The following is a 19,382-nucleotide window of genomic DNA, read 5'->3' on the forward strand; positions in this document are numbered from 1 at the left end:
ACAGACAAACTTTCCACTTTCAGCAGAAGAATATAGAACAAAATTTTTCAAACTTTGAGCAAATAGAAGAAAGAGGAGAGATTTTTTTTAACCTAACTTCTATACATACAGATATGAGCACTTTTAGCTATTAGCTGGCTTCAAGTAGCCATAAATTAGTGTGAAGTTCTGGGTTTAGGTATTCCCAAAAATATGAGAGTACTTTGATTATATTAATAATTATTTTAAACACTTTTTGAAGCATATATTTTGATTTGTATCAGTGTATCTAATGGCATTAATAATGGCTCTTTCTCAGCTACATTAATTGAGTTGCCATGCTTTCTAAGGACTCTTTAATGTGACAGTATATCAAATGATAATAATAATAATACACCTGCTCTAAATAGACAAAAGTTTGAACTACAAAAACACATTTTTCAGACTGTTACATGCCTTGTGTCTCTTTTTGTTTTTCATGCGTTCTATGTTTCAAAATGTGTTTTCAGGATCAGTTATCAGCAGACATGTACAGTTTTGTGGCCAAAGAAATTGACTATGCAAGCTACTTCCAGACAGTAAGTGCACTCACGTCTCTAAAACAGACAAAAAAGAAAAAGAAACACACTCTACAGATTGCCTTTTTCTGTCTGTCTCTGTCTAGCTGATAGAAGTCCAGGCAGAGTACCACAGGAAGTCATTAGAGCTGCTTCAGAGTGTTCTGCCTCAGATCAAAGCTCATCAGGGTGAGTCTCAGACCAACATGCTGCAGTCTTATTTTGTTATTCTTTCTCTCTAACTGCTTACATTTGCCTCTGCTGTAGTCCATATTACAGCGACAATGGGTAAACACAATGTGTCGGGCTGTACAAATGAAAGTGGTGCTTTATCCTTTCAAGTGCTTTTATCACCCATTTACCTACATTGTGTTTTCTGGTTTGACGCTGCTGAGAATTTCTTTATAACATTAACTGAAGTTATTTCATGCCTGATGGAAGTTGTAGTGTCGCCCCATTCACTTCACATATACCACTAAACATGAAGAATTTAAATTTTTTTAATTTGTTACATTTAATTGTTAATTGTTACATTTCTGATGATACACTTTACAGTGTTTTGCTTTAATAGAAACCAAAATGTCCAATCTGGAGCAGAAACCTGATTTGATGATATGCATGTGTTTCCTTTCACAATAAAAGCCCTAGACATAGAGACAAGAAACTAACAAAAAGCAAAAACTAGACAAAAATCAGCCAGGAGGGATAAAGAGGGAAAATTTTCCTGCTGTCACTTTGATTTGCACCAAAGCAGCGGAAATGGGTCCACAGTGGTTTATTCTTCCTAAGTGGACAGATTGGTGTCCCTGAAGTGTAACTGGCTTTGTGTTGTAATGCGATGATGAAGTGTTCCCTAACTTATTTTGAGCAGAGTAGTTTCTGTTGTTAAATTTGCTCCACAAAACACAGAACAGATAAGAAATAAGTCAACTACGTGTTAGTAGGTGCTAAACATATACAGTCGTGGCTGAAAAGTCACAGGAGACGAAATGAGCAAATCAGAGAGAATCAAAGGTAAAATAAGTCTGGTTTTAAACGACTCAATGGAGGGAAAAGAACTTGTAAAACTCAAGCAACAACATAATTGTGACTATCAGGTGTAGTTTAATAACTTAAATTAGTACTGTAATGCACTTGATTACTACATAACAGGAAAATGTAATGTGATTACAGTAATTGTGTGTGAAACTCTGTGTTGTTTTCTGCAACATCATATTAAATCTTTATATATTGATAGAGTGGATGACCGAGTGATTGAGTCATGTTATCCATGAATGTGTTTTTGTTAGCGCAGTTTGTCATTTTACCAGTAAAATATGTCAAATAACTGTTGTCTCTGTTAACTACGGCATTCACAGTATAACTCTGTAATGGTATGGTTGGAAACTATTGCATATAGTGAAAACCTTGCATTTGTTTTGGCATCGCTTTGCAGTCTGGAAAAAAATTATTTGATAAACTCTGAATCGCTGCAGTCATAAGATCATAAAAGCAGAGCTGCTGCAGAATGATCTGGGCATTTGATTGTGAATAACTCTAAGTGTGTGTGTGTGTGTGTTTTCACAGAGACCTGGGTGGAGAAACCGTGTTACGGGAAGCCATTAGAGGAGCACTTAGCGCTCAGCGGGAGAGATATTGCCTTTCCCATTGAGGCCTGTGTGACCATGCTGCTGGAGTGTGGCATGCAGGAGGAGGTAAACAAACCGGTCGCTTTTCACACGACACACAAGAAACACATTTATGGGTGTGAAATGTTGCAGAGGTCACCGCAGAGATGAAGTCAGTCTTAATTACCAGAGGGAAATCTAATCGGGGGCCAAGCCTGAAACGAATAATCAGCTGGAACATTAAACTAATGCTCACACATTAATACATCCATAGGTATAATTGAGTAATGTCATATGTCTGAAAAGCAACTGATTCAGTGGTTACAGGATCGGCTTTTTGCAGAATTTGTGTTGCTGTTGGCTTTATGAAACCCAACATGAAGCAGCTGGAACAAGGTTTAACGCCGCCAAGTCCAAGTATATGGTTCTCTCAGCTGGAAAAGGATGTAGCACCCACTCCGAGTGCTGCTGCACCAAGTGGATCTCAGTGTCTTGTGAGGGAGAGTGGAGCAGGAGACTGACAGATGGATTGGTGCAGCAGAAATTGTATCCATCTGCTGTTGTGAACAACGAGCTGAGCATGAAAGCAAAACTGTGGATTTACCGGTCAATATCCATTCCTGTTCTCATCTATGACCATAAACTGTGGGTGGGTGACTCAAAAAAACAAGAGAAACTGCAGAGGCTGGCTTTGTAAGGGTGCTAAGGATGTCTGGGCTCTCACTTGGGCAGTACTCACACATGCCAGATGATTAGGGCTATTTAACTAACAACAATAGCTGCCTCAAGGTGTTTGTTATAGTAAGGTAAATAGAGTATTACAGAGAGAATCCCAAGGATCAAATTATCCCCTAATGAGCAGCACTTGGCAAAAGTGGGAAGGAAGAACCCACTTTTAACTGGAAGAGACCTCCAGCAGTACCAGGCTCATGGAGGGTTAAATATGTGCTGTGACCTGCTGGATGGTGAGGGTGAAAGAAAAGAGTAAAGTGAGAATAAAGTGATACAGACAATCACTCACTCACAAGACAAACTAACTGAGCCATGCTAGCTGCAGGTTACGATATTTGTTCCTGTACAGCGAGGTGATCACATATCACTACAATCAATTTCTCCTTCGTTTTGATGGCAAACTGCACAAGCAACCACGTCACTTCCTGACTATGACATGACGTGATTTGGTTGAAAAGTTTAACTTTTCATTAAAACTACTAGAAACAAAGTGAAAACGTGACTCAAAAATTCTACAGGTAACCCATTAATTACATATCAGGTGTTAGGGGTAAAGCCTGTGTGTACACATACATTTCAAACCTGCCTTAGAGATTAGGGTCAGGAGCATTGAAAGGAACCAGCTGAGATGATTCAGGTAACTTCCTAATATGCCTCCTGGACACCTTCTCGACAAGGTCTTTCAAACATGTCTAAGCTTCAGAAGACCTCGCAGCAGCCCCAGCACAAGGTTTGGTTGTGTAGCAGCCAGGATTTGGACCCAAATGCACTCACAAATCCAGAAATGAATTCAAAATGCATCCTTAATCCTGGTGTTTTACAATACAGGGAAAGCCAAATTACATGCAGAGCAGGAAATTCAAACCACGCAAAAACTCAGTGAACACAAGGCAAGGAGACACAACCATCAGAGAGGGTAACATTAAAAACACACCAGGTAATTAGGGAGATGGGAAATACCAGGGAGCCCAGCTGCAACAAATCAGGTAAACTAGACAGGAAAAGCACAACAAAATACCAATGCACAAGACAAAGGCTACCAAAATAAAACAGGAAATAACTAAACAGAGGAACAGACGAATACTTAACAATACACGAGGAACAGCAGGGAGGCAGAGTAAACTGAACGGAGGACTAACATAGATAACTGGAACAAAACAGAAAAACACGACAACTAAGAAACAACATGAAGTGACTACAGAACAGAACTTAGAAGCCCAAAACTCAAAACTATGGGTCAACCACCCCACACCAGGGTGTTTTAGGAGGGTGTCAGTATCAAATGGAAGAAGCCTTTACTGCTCAGAGTGCTGCCCTGTGACTCAGATAAGAAGTAGAGCATAGATGGATGGATGAAATGGGAAATGACACCTTTAATTCTGAAAGCTGGACTTTTAATGTAGCATTTTACACTCTTCTGCTACTAAGAGAATCAGGCATTTGTAACACAAAATAAATTCAGCCTGTGTAATTCTCCTGCTGTTGGAGTTAAGTGACCTTGGCTTCGTTTCTGTGTCTCAGGGTTTGTTCAGAATCGCTCCCTCGGCCTCCAAACTCAAAAAGCTGAAGGCGTCTCTGGACTGCGGGGTTTTAGACGTGCAAGAATACTCCGCAGACCCACACGCCATCGCAGGTGAGCTATCATCAACACTGCCACATACCTAGACCTCCTCCCTGCCTCCTGGTTGTACATCATGTGTTCCCATGACAACTGATAATCCCTTGAAATTTGCCTCACAGGGGTAGATTTATGAGTTGGCCCCCGTTGGCTTGTTCGAGTCTAGTTTCTGTACATTTCTGTTATTTTCCTTATGCTGAGCTACCCTCCTGTTGTCAATGAATGAATATAATCATAATCAGGCTGCTCGCATCAAAGAAACATTTTTAATCCCTTCTGCTGCCTGTCTTTGTTTCTCCTGCTGCTGTTTGCAGTAAATTTCCTCTTAAAGGTTATTTTGCTGGTGTGACACAGGAACTTGAGGCTCGATTAGGATTCACTTTGCTTCTGTGGTCACTGCTCGCGTGTCTGCAGACAAAGCAAAGTGTTTTTCTTCCACTTTCAATAAACTATCCAAGAAATGCCCAGTGATAAATTCCAAATATAACTGGGATTAGTGTCAGACAGATTCTTCATCTTCTGGAGAGGATGCAACAAAAAACGTCTTTTTGTTTCTGTCACGTATTCGCTTTTAAAGCTGCACTGTGACAAACTACAAAAGAAAGAAAAGCTTTCAAGCTTTTATGATGCTGTTATTGATCTTTTTTTTTTTACTGCAGCAGCATATTGCTGTTGTCAGATGAAAACCATACATCTCCAAATGAAAAGCTTTTTACAAGCTGTGGAAAATATTTTTATCTTAAAAACAAGTGCATTTTTCTTAAAATTATCACACCGGCTGTTTTTCTATCGAAAAATAAAACTTAATGGTAAGCATCCTTTCAGCACAGAGAGGTGTCTCGCTAGTAATCTTTCTTTTATTTCTAAAATGACGAGGCTCTCAGTTATAATCATCTGCAGCATTTGTAGTAAATTATTTGTCAGTGTGTTTTCAAAAACATTTGTTTTATGTTCAGTGGCTTCTTTGGTTTTCTTTGCTGAGGAAACCGCCGTACTTTACGGATGTCCTTGTGTTTTTGGGTTGTTTTTTTGCAACAGAATATTGTAGCAAAAACGCAGTTTTTTATTTTTTGTATATAAGCCAGATCATTTAAGTCCTGTGTTTGTTCGCCTAGCTGTCGTACTACTGTTGGAAAAATGTGTCTTAATTGTTTCATGACCAAACTATTAAATCTTTGCTTTTACAAACAAACTGAAAACCTCTCTGATGCACAGTGAAGATTTTAATTTCTCAGCCGAGTATGAAAGTCAGAAAAAAAGAGTCATTTTCAACCAGTGCAGAATAATGCAGCATTAAATCTCAATTTAACTCACAGCTCACCGGAGCATGTGGAGAAAATGTCCTATTCTGCGCTCTATTCCCCTTTAATGGTCCCATATTAAACTGGGTCAGCTCCACCAGCAAATTTAATTCGTCCCACTGTGGAGGAGGAGGTGGAAGCCCTGGTTCAGTGTAACTGCAGGTATTTATTTTGCACCATCAGTGCACCACCTATATGTATATGCATATGTATACACAGCTGTTTGTCGTCCATCCCTCTGGGGAATGGAAGCGGCAGGCCAAAGAGAGAAGACGACACGTCGCAGTGAAACCCGGTCAGCTGTGTCCTTCCTCATCAGTAAAGGAAAACTCAGTTCTGGTCAGACGGAAGCTCGATGTGGATTTGTGTAGTTTTACAGGATAGCTGCGTAGACCAGTGGGACTCATTTCTGAGCACTTGATAGGACAAACCGTGCACAGACAGACTTTTCACAGGCACATAAACTTTTTCTAGTCATGAAAACAATCATTTGATTTTGATTTTCTGTTCTGAATAAACATACTTGTGTTTGTAATTATGGAAAATCCCTCTGGCTTTTTGTCATGGGGACCAGAGTAATGGAGACTGCTGGCAAGGAAGGCCTTTCAGCCTGGAATTTGAATATATACACATCACATAAGATGTGCTCCTATATAAAGTGATTTAATCTGAAATCTAATGCCATTGTGCAGTGAGCTGCAGGAAATTACACTCACTCTCATGCAGTACATACGATCAGATCTGGGCTCGGCTGGATCAGACAGAGTCCACGCTGAAGCACTAATCATGGAGCAGATGGTTGCTTCAAAACGTTTATCATCTTTGTTTCTATTTCTTTGTTTGGTGGTTTGTTTATTTCTTGATAAATGTCTTTACTTTCTTCATTTCCTTCCTTGCCTGTTTGCGATCTTCTTTCCTTACTTGCTTCCTTTTACTTTCTTTCCCGCTTTTTCTCTTTGCTTCTCTATTTTCTTGTTTTGTTTCCATCTTTCTCCCTTTCTTTCTTTCCTTCTACGGTTGCTTCTATGTGCTGAAATACACGGGTGCAGACATGTATTTACCATGGTTCTTGCTGTGCTCTCTCCAGGTGCTTTGAAGTCCTACCTGCGCGAGCTCCCTGAACCATTAATGACCTTTGAACTCTACAATGACTGGATCCAAGCCTCAAAGTGTGTATCATCTCAGACCAATGTTGCCATCTTCGTGTTAAAGACATTTCTTCGACCTACTGTTGTTTTATAACCAATCTTTCATGTTGTCCTGCAGCATTCAAGATCAAGACAAGCGCCTGCAGGCTCTGTTCAATGCCTGTGAGAAACTCCCTTCAGCCAACAACACCAACTTTAAGTGAGTCAGCATTTCCATGTTTCACTCCCCTCCTGGTTCTCTCTTTTTTCATATATTGGCCAAATAATCTGGTTAACCAGCTGAAACATCCCAGTCAGTCTCATTTTGGTTTTTTTAACTGCATATCGAAGGAATCAGGTCTATTTTCCGCCTTACCTCCTTATATAACTGCATATAAGACTGGCTGGCTCTGCCTATAAAGAGGAGTTCATTTAACTGAAGGAAACCACCAAAGACATGACAAAGTGACCTGATGGTCAGAAATAGCTGGGCCAAAATGTTCATATCATTGAGTCCCCCAGTCTGTCACCTGTATCTTTGCTGACTGTCCCTGAGTGTTTCTGTTGCATCTGTAGTGTGTAAAATAAGTTCAAAGAGAAATCTTTAGAAAAACCTAAATCAAAATTGCTTTGCAAAATAAGCCAGCGCCAACAACTGCAGTTCCTCTAATGGCCACTTGAGGCAAATGCCAAAAGGCAGTCAGTCCCCACAGACTCTCATGTTAAAATGCCCAACTTTAAAGCAGGAATATGTTTACAATCAGCTGTGGTCTCAGGGCACAGTTTCCCTCAGTTATAAAAACTGTATGAGGGCAGCTCAGTGGTTTTAATTGGTGAGGAGTTGTTGCCAGTTGTTTTCTCCTTAGCCTCATGGCTGCTAATTAGTCAATGAACTGGACTTTTACAGTTGGTTTATGCCTTTTTTTATTATCCAACAAACTGTTTGACTTGTTGTGAAGAATAGACCATCCAAGACATTTGTGACTCACATATAGTTACTGAAATTCCAGTATATTTATGTGATTTAGGCTAATTAGCAGGTATGTGTGTTTATGTGTTGCACATATTTATGTAGATTTTATGAGTATGATTGCAGTTTGCATAAAAAAGCTAGTTATTGATAATTTAGAAGTGCAACTTATTGTCTAAATATGGTCACATCTGGCTCCAAATCACCATCATGGTGACCAAACACTTCCACAATGTATCACAGAGGCTAAGCCCATCTTTTTGGTACAGTCTAAGATCAATCCCCTCAAAATGCCCAAATTTAGAGCAGAAATAAGTGTCTTTGCCGCCAGTAACACATTTCTTTTACTGCTGTTTTAAGGCTTTAAGTTATGCACTATTGAGGATAACAGGTTGGGAGCATTTTGTTTAGACTAAACTAGAGTACACTAGACTATACTCTTCTTTGACCAGACCTAGTTTACTGTCACAGTGGCCAGTAAATGGGAGTGAACCCACAAGCAGACTCAAGTGGACACAGTGATAAGATTTAACAAACTTTATTGTTAGATTACAGAGAAATCGAAAAAACGTGATATGGGAACGTAGCGCGAGTGTGTGAAGTGGGGGCACTGTAGTTTCTAAACTAGAGATATATGACATACATCCTCAGTACGCTTGTGGCAAAAGAGGCAAAACCAAATATATTTTTGTAGCAGGCTGTGAAATATGCTTATTTCTCTTCTAAATAACACTGACAGGAGTCAACTGTTCAGAGGAGATGCAAAGGTTTTTGTTTCACACCTGTTTTTTAGCCGTGATTAGCATCTATTTTAATATCACTGTCTACCTGAACTAGCCAGCTTTAGTACTGGTTCAAATAAGGTCAGGTTCAGATTAATGAAAGCCGAGATGGTGGCAGCCAGACTATTAAACCAACAATCTGTGATTAGGCCTCCTTCTATCACTTCACTATTGGCAACAATATTTATTTATTTTGACACTGGAATAATGTTCCTCAGAAACTTGAGCGTGAACCAAAAACAATACAGATAATACCATTCTGTAGATCAGAGGGTAGCTGTGGAGTCGGGAGATAATAACTCGTAGCTATATCGCTTTACCTCTATTGATTCTCGAGGATTTTTCTTCTTTCATTTTCAGTCACTTCTTGGTATCTGTTTGCTTCCTGAAAGCTGAAAAATGATTTCCAGCTTTCAGGAGGCTGATTCATTGTGCGCTACTTATCACCACCTGCCAGAAAAGAGAAACTCTGACCTTTATGAAACAGTGTGGAGAAAGAGGCGTTGCATCCCAGGTGTTGGCTGCTGGATTAAATGCAGAATGCTGAAAGGCTTGTCTCCTGATCAAAAGAAGAAAGTGGAAAGGCCTGACAGAGAAAGGGAAGAGAGGAAGTGATGGTACAGAAATGAGGAGAGCGAGGTGCAGCGGCACTTGTCAGCATCATCATCGAATCGCACAAATGCGTCGTATTTTTAGACGGTGCTCCTCTGAAGAGACCTGTCAGGCCTGTCCAGATGATTGCTGTTTGCCGTGATGAGCGGCCTGATGTTCAGCTCTGGATGAGTCATTCAGCTCAGCTACAGACATCCACCAGCCCATCCATTTCTGAAAACATCAGACACAGAAATGGTTGGCTGCAATAATAAGCTTTGACTCAGTGTGGTTTGTGCATTCAGCAGGCACGCAGTTATCATTCAGACTGCAGCTGTAACACTACAGTATCTGCTGTTTGAAACTGACCGGAACATATTGGGATGGATGTAGCCATCATTATGTTTTTTTGAGCCAGAAGTGATCATATTTTGGAAGAGAGCGTGGACTGCTAACTTATCAGCAAATGCCAGCATGCAGGATACAGCTGTATCCATAAATGCGCAGAAACATGTATATAGGCTAATATAATGCTAATACACCAAAACTGAAACCCGCACAGAAACTCTTTAAGGTGCTCCAAAAGGCATCAAAACGAGGTCCAGCTTACAAAGTTGAAGGAGAGGTGGGGTTAGCACATCTCAGTTGGCTCCAGCTGCCTGTATCACAACCAGGTAGTGATGTGTCAGTCGCAAATGAAACGGCTCTTAAAGCCCACTCTTTGAAGTGAACGACGCGAGCCGGCTCCTTATTGGGAGTCGTGTTTTGTTTTTTTTCCTTTCTTTCTCTCGCCCTCTCTCTCGCACTTTTTTTCCGCTTCACTCCGCACGCGAGCCTTGTGCTTTGCGCTGGGAAGAGGGGGGAGGGGCAATAGTTACACTCAGTAGCACAGGAACAGAGCGGGAGGGAGCCAGGGACAACAACGTCATATTAAAAAGGTATAGTAATCATCCACAACTATTTTCAGTTACAGATGATAAAGGATTCAGAAAGTTTATTGATGCAGGCCCATATGAAAGAGAATGTGCATCTTCTTTTTGTTTTTATATTTTTTCATATTTATATTTAATTGTGTTGTGGTTTGCAGTGTTTAGTGTTTAAATTTGTTTAAAAGGAAAAAGCTGAAAATTTAAATAGTTAAAAGTTGAAATGTAAATAATTGGTTTTTGTATTATATGATTTATTTATTACATTTTACATTTTATGTGGAGTGAATAAATATTTACGGTGGCCCCTACAGACAAAGCACGTACAAACTCCAAAACATGTACAAACACAACAGAAGTGCTCCAGGATGCTAGGGGCAGTGTTGAGCTTTTGTTACCTAGTGGCTACACAAGCCAGGAAGTACCAACTACCGGATTTGGTGTTTGGTAGTAACAGGTAAATGAACATTTTTTTTTTTAATTATTTGAGTATATATGAATGCTTGTGCATAAATACACAAACAATACACGTATGCTTTCAATTGTGTAATTTAAGTGCTCTAGGTAGCTCTGTTTTGGAAGTTCAGTTAACGCTAGAAATGTGTTTTGGAGTTTGTACGTGCTTTGTCTCTAGGGGCCACCATATATATTTATATATAAACATATATAAATTAATTAAAGCAGCAAAACAACCTGAAGGTCCGGCTCTTTTTAGTGAGTCGAGCCGAAAGAATCGGTTCTCTAAAAAGAGTCGGAAATCCCATCACTACAACCAAGTAGCACCAATCAGTCAAAACAGCCACGCCCCTAACTCTTCACTAACATGCGGTGACGCTAGCGTTAGCCGTGTTAGCACGTTACCTGAAACAGGTGGTCAGGGTGAGTCCACAGGCGCACACCCTTCGTTCATCATATATCCGTGTTGGGTAGAGTGTAAATACTGAGGCTGAATGGCCTTTATACAAGCACACACACGCGCTGCAAGGCTATGAGCACAAAACAGCAGTGTAGAAAAATCGAGACAGCCAGCCAATCAGTGAGCTCCTTAAGTCACACCTCGTGGCTAATTTGGATTGCTTGAGATTTTGGAAAAAGATTGTGAAAATCAGTTTTTAAATTTGGAATTTGAAATGAGGTTTTTATTGAGAGTTTAATACTTTTTTGTGAAATTCATTTTTGAAGTATTTATTAATGGATTAATAATTCATTTTAAAATGTTGATTTATAAATGGTGTTTTTATTTTAAATTAAACGATTAAATAATAATTTTGCTTTAGTAATGTTTAATTTTTGTTTTACATTTTTTCCAAATGCGTGCGGCACGGTGGTTAGCACTGTTGCCGCACAGCAAGAAGGTCCTGAGTTCAATTCCGCCATCAGGCTGGGGTCTTTCTCTGTGGAGTTTGTTCTCCCTGTGTTTGCGTGGGTTGCCTCCGGGTACTCTGGCTTCCTCCCACCGTCCAAAGACATGCAGCTTGTGGGGATTGGTTAATTGATTAATCCAAATTGCCCATATGTATGAATGCCAGCGTGAATGGTTGTCTGTCTCTGTGTGTTAGCCCTGCAACAGACTGGCAACCTGTCCAGGGTTTACCTCGCCTCTCGCCCTATGACAGCTATCAGAATATTTATAGTAGTAACAGTTTCATGGTCTAAATGTTTAGATAGAGAGGTTGAATGTACATTTAAATTCTGTTTTTATTGAATAATCTGTTTTCTGCACCTTAATTAACAGGTATTTAATCAAATTCCTGTCCAAACTGACTGACTACCAGGATGTGAACAAGATGACGCCTGGAAACATTGCTATTGTCCTCGGACCCAACCTGCTGTGGACTCAGAATGATGGGTAAGTTATAGCAGATGCATATACATGTGGCTTGTTACCTTATCCTCTTCTGTGTGATCATAACTGAACACAAAATGCTGGATCTTGGTACCAGTGAACCATGGAAACAAATCAGCTCATGATGAGAGGAAGAGTTGTGCCGTGTGTTTGATTTGATTATTATTGTGCACTTATTTCATCCTGCTATCTCATCCTAATATTTTCACATCATGAATTATGCATGTGCTGAGATACCTTCTATACCATGACTTGCAGTTACAATTTAATTATGAAGTTAAACAAACAAAAGCAAGGGCCAGATTTAATTAGAGGCAAGCGAGTGAAGTCATTTTAGTTTTATTGTAATTGCTGCAGGTTTTATCATGCACTGCCTCCTGCTCGGCCCTTAAAATCACTTTTTCATGCAGTAACTTGATGATTAAAGGTGGCAGACAACGAATGGAGGGACTCAAAGGGATTCTCTCATTGCAGCTCAGTTTCTCTTCCTCTTTTTCCTTAATCAAAAAACATGGGCTGCTACTAACAAAAAGGCCTGCAGACACACAACTTCATCCATAGGAGACTGCTGTTATTATACCGTATATATTTAGGAGAAAGATGATGACTTGGCAGTTTTGAATAGGGTGAAGGGTGAAGGACGTCTCCTTTTATATCTCTGTGTAAATCTTACAAACTCGTCATCCCCCTTAACTTTTAATTAGTACTTTAATAGCCCACAGTTCTGAAATGATTTTAATTTTCTCATTTTAATGCTTTGGTAATATCATGAAAATGTGCTAATCACCCTCTGTGTGAAATTCTTACAGACAGACAGACACTTCTCCCCCCCCAATTAAAAAAAAGTGTGTCTTCTCCGTTTGCTCCAGGAACATCACGGAGATGATGACGACAGTTTCCCTACAGATCGTCGGCATCATCGAGCCCATCATCCAGCACGCCGACTGGTTCTTCCCAGGAGGTGAGGAGGGAAAAAGAAGAGGAAACAGCCCTGCTTTGTTTGTTCTTGAAGTCTTAAAATGGCATTTTAGAAAATAAAATACTGAGTTGTTCCTGTTTTCTTCTGTCTTCGTTAGAGATCGAGTTCAATGTCACAGGAAACTACGGCAGCCCCGTCCACACCAACCACAACGCCAACTACAGCTCGATGCCGTCTCCAGATATGGATCAGATGGATCGCAAGCAGAACGACCAGAGCCGGCGGCCGCTCAGCGTCGCCACAGACAACATGATGCTGGAGTTTTATAAGAAGGACGGGTATGACTCTTCTGTGTCTCTTAGCGATGCATTTCAGAGCCCGACCGATATGTTGGCAGATATTAGCTATTTGCGGATATTGGTACTGGCATTTATGACGGCTGAAAATTATGAGAGTTGATCTTGTATGATTTGTTTCAGAAAGCTCTCTGCAACTTCCCACTGGCAGCATATATGTTTGAAACACAACAATCAGCAGATCCAAGCAGAACGTAAACAAATAATTCACAGAACAAGATTACTTTTAAGCTGTACTGTCATAGATTCATAGATAACTGCACATAACAAATATATTAGATTTTTAAATCGCCAAATATTGATATCGGCCTTAAAATCAAGTATCAGTACATTAGGCCTAATCCCAATACTGTTTTTAAAGTAAGAATGCACATAATCTTAGAAACAAGCGAGAGAAGGGTTACAGTGTACTTTTAGTCACTGCAGATCTGGAAAGATTGGCTTGGGCAAGTTATGAAAGTGTAGGTTAGTACAGAATATACACTCACCAGCCACATTATTAAGTACACCTTGCTACTACTCGGTTGGACCCTGTTTTTTCTTGCAACACTGTCTTCATTTTTAAAGGCATAGATTTAGCCAAGTGCTGGAACCATTCCTCAGATTTTGGTCCATACTGACGTGATAGAGTCACACAGTTCCTGCTGATCCAATATGTGAATCTCCCGTTCCACCGCACACCAAAGGTCCTCTACTGGATTGAGATCTGGTGACTGTGGAGGCCGTTTAAGTACAATCAACTCACTGTCATGTTCAAGAAACCAGTTTGAGATTATTTGAGCTTTGTGACCTGACATCTATTATTAAGGGATGGACATGATCATTAACAATACTCAGGTATGATGTGGCGTTTAAATGACACTCCATTGGTCCTAAGGGAATTAAAGTGTGCCAATAACGCTATTACACCACCAGCAGCCTGACCTGCAGGATGGAGCCGTACTTTTGTGCTGTTTACTGCAAAGTTGCAACAGAAATCAAGACTTTTCAGACCAGACCACATCTTTCTGCTCTTCTATTGGCCAATTTTGATGAGCTGATGTAAATTGTAGCCTCAGTTTCCTGTTCTTGGTGTGGTCTGCTGCTAGAGTCAGTCTGCTTTGACCTTTTGTGAGTTCAGAGATGTTCTTCTGTGTCTCTCATGGTTGCCTCTCTATAAGCTCAGGCTAACTTAGCCGATTTCCTCTGACCTCTTGCATCAACGAGGCATTTTTGCCCAGAGAACTGCCGCTCACTGGATATTTTTTGTCTTTGGTCTTTTTCTGTAAATCCCAGAGATGGTTGTGTGGAAAAATCCCAGAAGATCATCAGTTTCTGAAATACTCTGACCAGCTTCTCTGTCAGCCAGTCACAATTTTGTTCTTTCTTCTTGATACTTGGTTTGAACTTCAGCAGATTATCTTGACCATGTCTGCATAGATTGAGTTACTGCCATATGATTGGCTGATGAGATAATTTGCATTAATGAGCAGTTAAACAGGTGTGCCTGATAAAGTGGCTGGTGGGTGTCTGTTGCAGCATGAATTTAATATGCAAATATAAACGGTTTATATGTGCACAGACTGACTCCCTAAATAAAACTTTCTCGTCTAAAACTTCCACTGATTCCACCTGTTTAAACCTGTCTCTGAATTAATTAGCAGTCTTCTCTGCGTACACTGTCATCCAGCTGACTGACAGCTAGAGACATTTTTTCTACACAAGGCCACATTGAGGCTCATAAACTTTCCACACGACTGCTTCCTGACAGGGTTGGACGTGTGAAGTAAGAGAAGGAAAATTCCCCAACGATTACACAAGTTTGCCGTGAGAAGTGACCTCAGTGAGAAGCTCAGTTTCACTCTGAGGTGGACAGAAAACGATACAGTTTCACTCTTTATCTACAGGACCTGCCCTCATAACTTTTCTCTGCAGCTCACTGAGACATCTGGAAGTGAGAAAGAAAAAGACTGAGGGTGAGCTGACATTTAGTCTGTGAAATGAGCAATCCGACAATCCTCAAACTGTGAAGAGGGATTAGCTGAAAACCAGTCAATCGCTTTCTTTCTCTTTCACTGTCTGAATCTGAGTGTCTTTCTCTAATGCTTTAATACACCCATGGTCTTATCAGGGCCTGAGGGGAGCCTGAGCTCTGCAGCCCAGGGGCCACAAGTAGCCCGACTAATTAAACCTGGACTGTGTGGGTCGGATCAATAGAGCTCAACTTTCAGTAGAAACAGTCCTTAGAACCAAAGGCTGTTGCTCCACCAAAAGAAAGTCTGCTTTTACATGAGTCCTCTTTAATTTCTTACTTAATTTATGTCAGTCTAATAAGTTAATTAATATTTAGATACTAAACTTGCGGCACTTCTCTGCAACTCTGGGAGAGCAGGTGATGATTAGACAAATAGCCCAACATTCTTCTTCTTCTTTGACACTGATAGCACAGATTAGATCCCAGCTTGGATTAAAAAGCAACAATCATTATATTCACTTAATGTTAAAAGTGTAAGTTTAAAGGGCACTTATTACGGCCATTTCCAGCCCTGTAATCTTATTTTTGGATTCTCCTGGAGTAGCTTTGCATGATTCACAATTCAAAACAATCCTAGTATGTCTTACCTCAGCCTTGCTACAGCCCTTCTCTTCATCCTCTGTCTGAAACTCACAGTTTGAGCTCCAACCATTTTCTTCTGATTGGCTGAGCCACACAAACAGAAGGTCTGAACAGCAGGTGGGTGGGGCTTCCATTAGACTAGTTAGACTTATGATACTTATGTTTTGTTACACAACACAACCTGATTGATAGCACTCAATCACTGAATCAATCACAAGAAGTGCAACGCTAATGCTAAATCACCACCACTAAGCTTCTATGTGCACCGCAATTATCCTGAATGTTAATTTTGCTTGTTTAGCCGTTTATCTCCTGAAGTAAAAGCTTCAAATTTCATGAGTCAGGTATTTACTACGTAATCTTTTGCAATAGAACAAAAACATGTTCAGAGCTACAAAAACTACTACAGAATGTATTAAAGCATTAAAAAAAAATGAACATTTTTAGAACCCACTGCCTGCGAGTTCAGGGAACTTGAAGTGCAAAATGCTAACTCATTCCAGGTTTTAGGACTCATTCACTCTCCTGAGGTCTAAATAGAGGTACTTCATGCTATCTGCCAAGTTGCAGGATTTGCTCCCAGAAGAACTACTTGAAGTCCTTTAAGCTGGTGATGCTCTTTAGCAACATTTCCACATTCCACCTTTATACTGGCTTCATACTGGCCAGGGGTTGGAGAGCAGCCATGATGGCTCTTCTAACATCTGCTTATATATAATGTATGACGAAGCTGGTTAAATCCATAGAGATTTTATGCCTTTTTAAGTCTCCTGCTGCCCTATTACAGCAGATCTTAGGACTCCTCCACCTGCCAAATCCCACTTTAACCCCTACTGATGTTTGATGACTTGTTGGGATCTTTTGGGAAAGTTGTTCATTTTTAGGAAAACTGTTACAAAAATCTCAAAATAACATCTGTATTTCGTGTAAACCGATAAGAAAGACTGATGCCTCATTAGAGTCTCTGTAACCTATAGCAAATCATTGCTATGGGTTACAAAACCATCTTTGGTAAGGTTTTCTCTGCCACCCTTATATTTAATGTTGGTAATATAAATCTTGTTCACTTCTTGATTTTGATGAAAGAATTGATATTCAAAGACTTGCCAAAGGGTCTGACTATAGGCTGGATTTCTATAGAAAACAGATGTTGAGAGTTCAGAAATGCTGCCTGTTGAAACACGTCCTTTATCGTGAACTACACTAAATCACTGCTGGTTGTGACTGGGAGTGAAAGTCTGTGCAAAACTCACTGAAAGATCCTTCATAAAACCTGTTTCTTCCCAGGCTGTGTGTACACGCTTGGTAATATCAGTAGAAATGCTTGTTATTGCTCAATCAGAGACCAACAAAAAGGAATGTCAAGACAAAGTGCCAGTCATTTTTACTTTGTGTTTCTACCACTGCAGAGAAACCACACTTACTAAAGACTCACTGCAGCTGCAGGAAACCTCTCGCATGTTTTGGGGGATTTTACTGTATCCAGCAGGGAAACATTGACCTGATTATAGCTAAATTCCTCCTTAGTTTTCGACATGGCCTCAATATTTCACTGTTCTCCTCTCTTAAAGCGTTATCCTGTTTCACTTCTTTGATAACAATGCTATTATCGAGTCCAAGCGTATGAGTCTTTTGTGGTCTCTGCTCGTGTCCTCACTGTGCTTGTCTCTGTTTTAACACTGCAGCATTAGGAAGATACAAAGGTACGGTATAGCTCCTTTTCCTCCACTCATCCTCATGTCACTCTGTTCATCATCTGTTCGTCTCAGCTGCACGTTGAAAGGAGCTGTCTCTCATTTGTCATGTGTCTGAGTGTGTATTGCTTCATAGGGGTGTGTGTGAAATTATATATTTGGACTCCTGTAGTTCAGTGTCTCAGCAGAGTGGGGGGACATGAATAAACAGGCCTGTTTCTCTCTGTTTACATAAGTAAGAGGCATCTTTGCAGTTTCTGATACTGAACTGACTCGTTCAGCCTGTGGATACAATAGTCTCTTGTTGCTTATCTCACCTGACTGCATAGTTACAGTTACTGTTTTTGTCTTATCGTACTAATTGAGGGGTTTTTGTGGTAATCTGTTTGAAATGGAAGCCAGTTAGTTTAGCTGGGGTAAAACACTATACTTTTTACTGACCTTGCATTATCTGTGTTATTGTCTAAGTGCAGATTGTGTAGGGGGATGTCTGCTGCTTGTGGTCAACCATCTATACAGTGTGCAGCCTTTCAGTAATTAAATAAAAAGCTTTTCGAATTAGATCAGCCCTCCAGCACAGCTCTGCTCCATCAGCCGGAGTCAGCTGTCTACATGTGATGGAATTTTTCTTTCTAATATTCATTTGTCCAAAACGCATTTTAGACTCATTAGAGGATACTTCTTTTAAACAAAGGAAAACTCAGGAGGTTTAGTGATTTATGACCTGCAGCATCGCCCTGAAAAGTTTACTTTTGTGTTTGATTTAAGACAACACTACTACTACACTAGTAGTAGTATACTTGTGTGCTTATGGTAAGTGTATAGACAAAGTATCCAACTTGAGACAGTTATTGACTTTAAAGTAGCCACCTTGACATCACACGTAGTACAGTAGGTAATGTACCAAGGTTTTCCTCTAGTTTACTTTAAATAGGGCCAACATTTACAACATAATGCTGTATTTGCTAAGAAACAAAGTGATTCAAAGCATAAACTTGCGAGGAAAGGTTTTACTTTTATAGAATCTGACTTCTGTTTGGATCCAGAAGAGTTGCCTCCTGCTGGCCATTTGAAAGAATGCAGGTCTGATGCATTGGCTTCACTTTCATATCTTTTCATATCCATCTTTTTATTTTTATTTATTTATTTTGTTTGTTTGTATTGGCTTGGCTTGTGTAGATTTCTTTCATTTTTTGAATTCAATTACATTTTTTTCTTTTTTTTTCTATAGGCATTTGTTTCCAGGCAAGGGTCACCTTAGATATAAAATACATAAAACCACATTTGGTTTTATACAGAAGAAGAGCAGCTAAGAAGGGAGTGGTGGGTGGATTTAGTTACCTTGGGCCTGCTGTTTCAACAGACTTTGTGCCATATTAAGTTAAACTACCTCAAACCCTAAGAAGAATTGACAAACCTTAAGTGTGGCATCGATCTTCCTCAAACTCTAGACAGCCAAGAGACCTATATGAGATCGATCAATTCTGTTTTAATGACACAGGAAAGTACATGTGTAATTAATTAGTTTGACAATGACTGTTTTCTTCAGTTAGCAGAATCAAGCCCACAGTGGGATAAATGCATTAAAAACCCTGCAAAATTCACTGGATTAGCACCAGCCGTCTGAATTATATATAAGTTGAAGCCCTGAAACAACATACCGTTCTCATCAGGAGACAGTGGAAAAGATGGATGTAGCAACTGTGATGTCACACACTGCTTCGCGAAGTCCTGCTCTGGCCTCATTTCCTTAGTCCTGGACGTTTCCACTTGCATGCAGC

At 40.1% G+C, this 19,382-nt stretch overlaps 1 protein-coding gene across 3 annotated transcripts in view; it reads left to right on the forward strand.

Moving 5' to 3' along the window:
• LOC146664033 (rho GTPase-activating protein 44-like) overlaps positions 1-19,382 on the forward strand; it is a 99,700-nt gene that overhangs the window by 66,943 nt on the left and 13,375 nt on the right. For 2 of the 3 annotated variants that reach the window (XM_085417038.1, XM_085417037.1), the window contains exons 8-16: positions 489-557; positions 644-725; positions 2,103-2,230; positions 4,397-4,508; positions 6,882-6,963; positions 7,061-7,141; positions 11,926-12,039; positions 12,906-12,997; positions 13,113-13,293. In XM_085417038.1, coding sequence (XP_085273164.1) covers positions 489-557; positions 644-725; positions 2,103-2,230; positions 4,397-4,508; positions 6,882-6,963; positions 7,061-7,141; positions 11,926-12,039; positions 12,906-12,997; positions 13,113-13,293 — 941 coding nt within the window. Of the gene's footprint in view, positions 1-488; positions 558-643; positions 726-2,102; positions 2,231-4,396; positions 4,509-6,881; positions 6,964-7,060; positions 7,142-11,925; positions 12,040-12,905; positions 12,998-13,112; positions 13,294-17,592; positions 17,611-19,382 lie in introns of all 3 variants that reach the window. The other variant, XM_085417039.1, reaches the window with a different exon arrangement.

Source organism: Rhamphochromis longiceps, linkage group LG8 (genome assembly GCF_057381845.1).
Source record: "Rhamphochromis longiceps isolate RC_006_pf linkage group LG8, R_longiceps_female_GT1.1, whole genome shotgun sequence".
NCBI classification, from domain to species: domain Eukaryota; kingdom Metazoa; phylum Chordata; class Actinopteri; order Cichliformes; family Cichlidae; genus Rhamphochromis; species Rhamphochromis longiceps.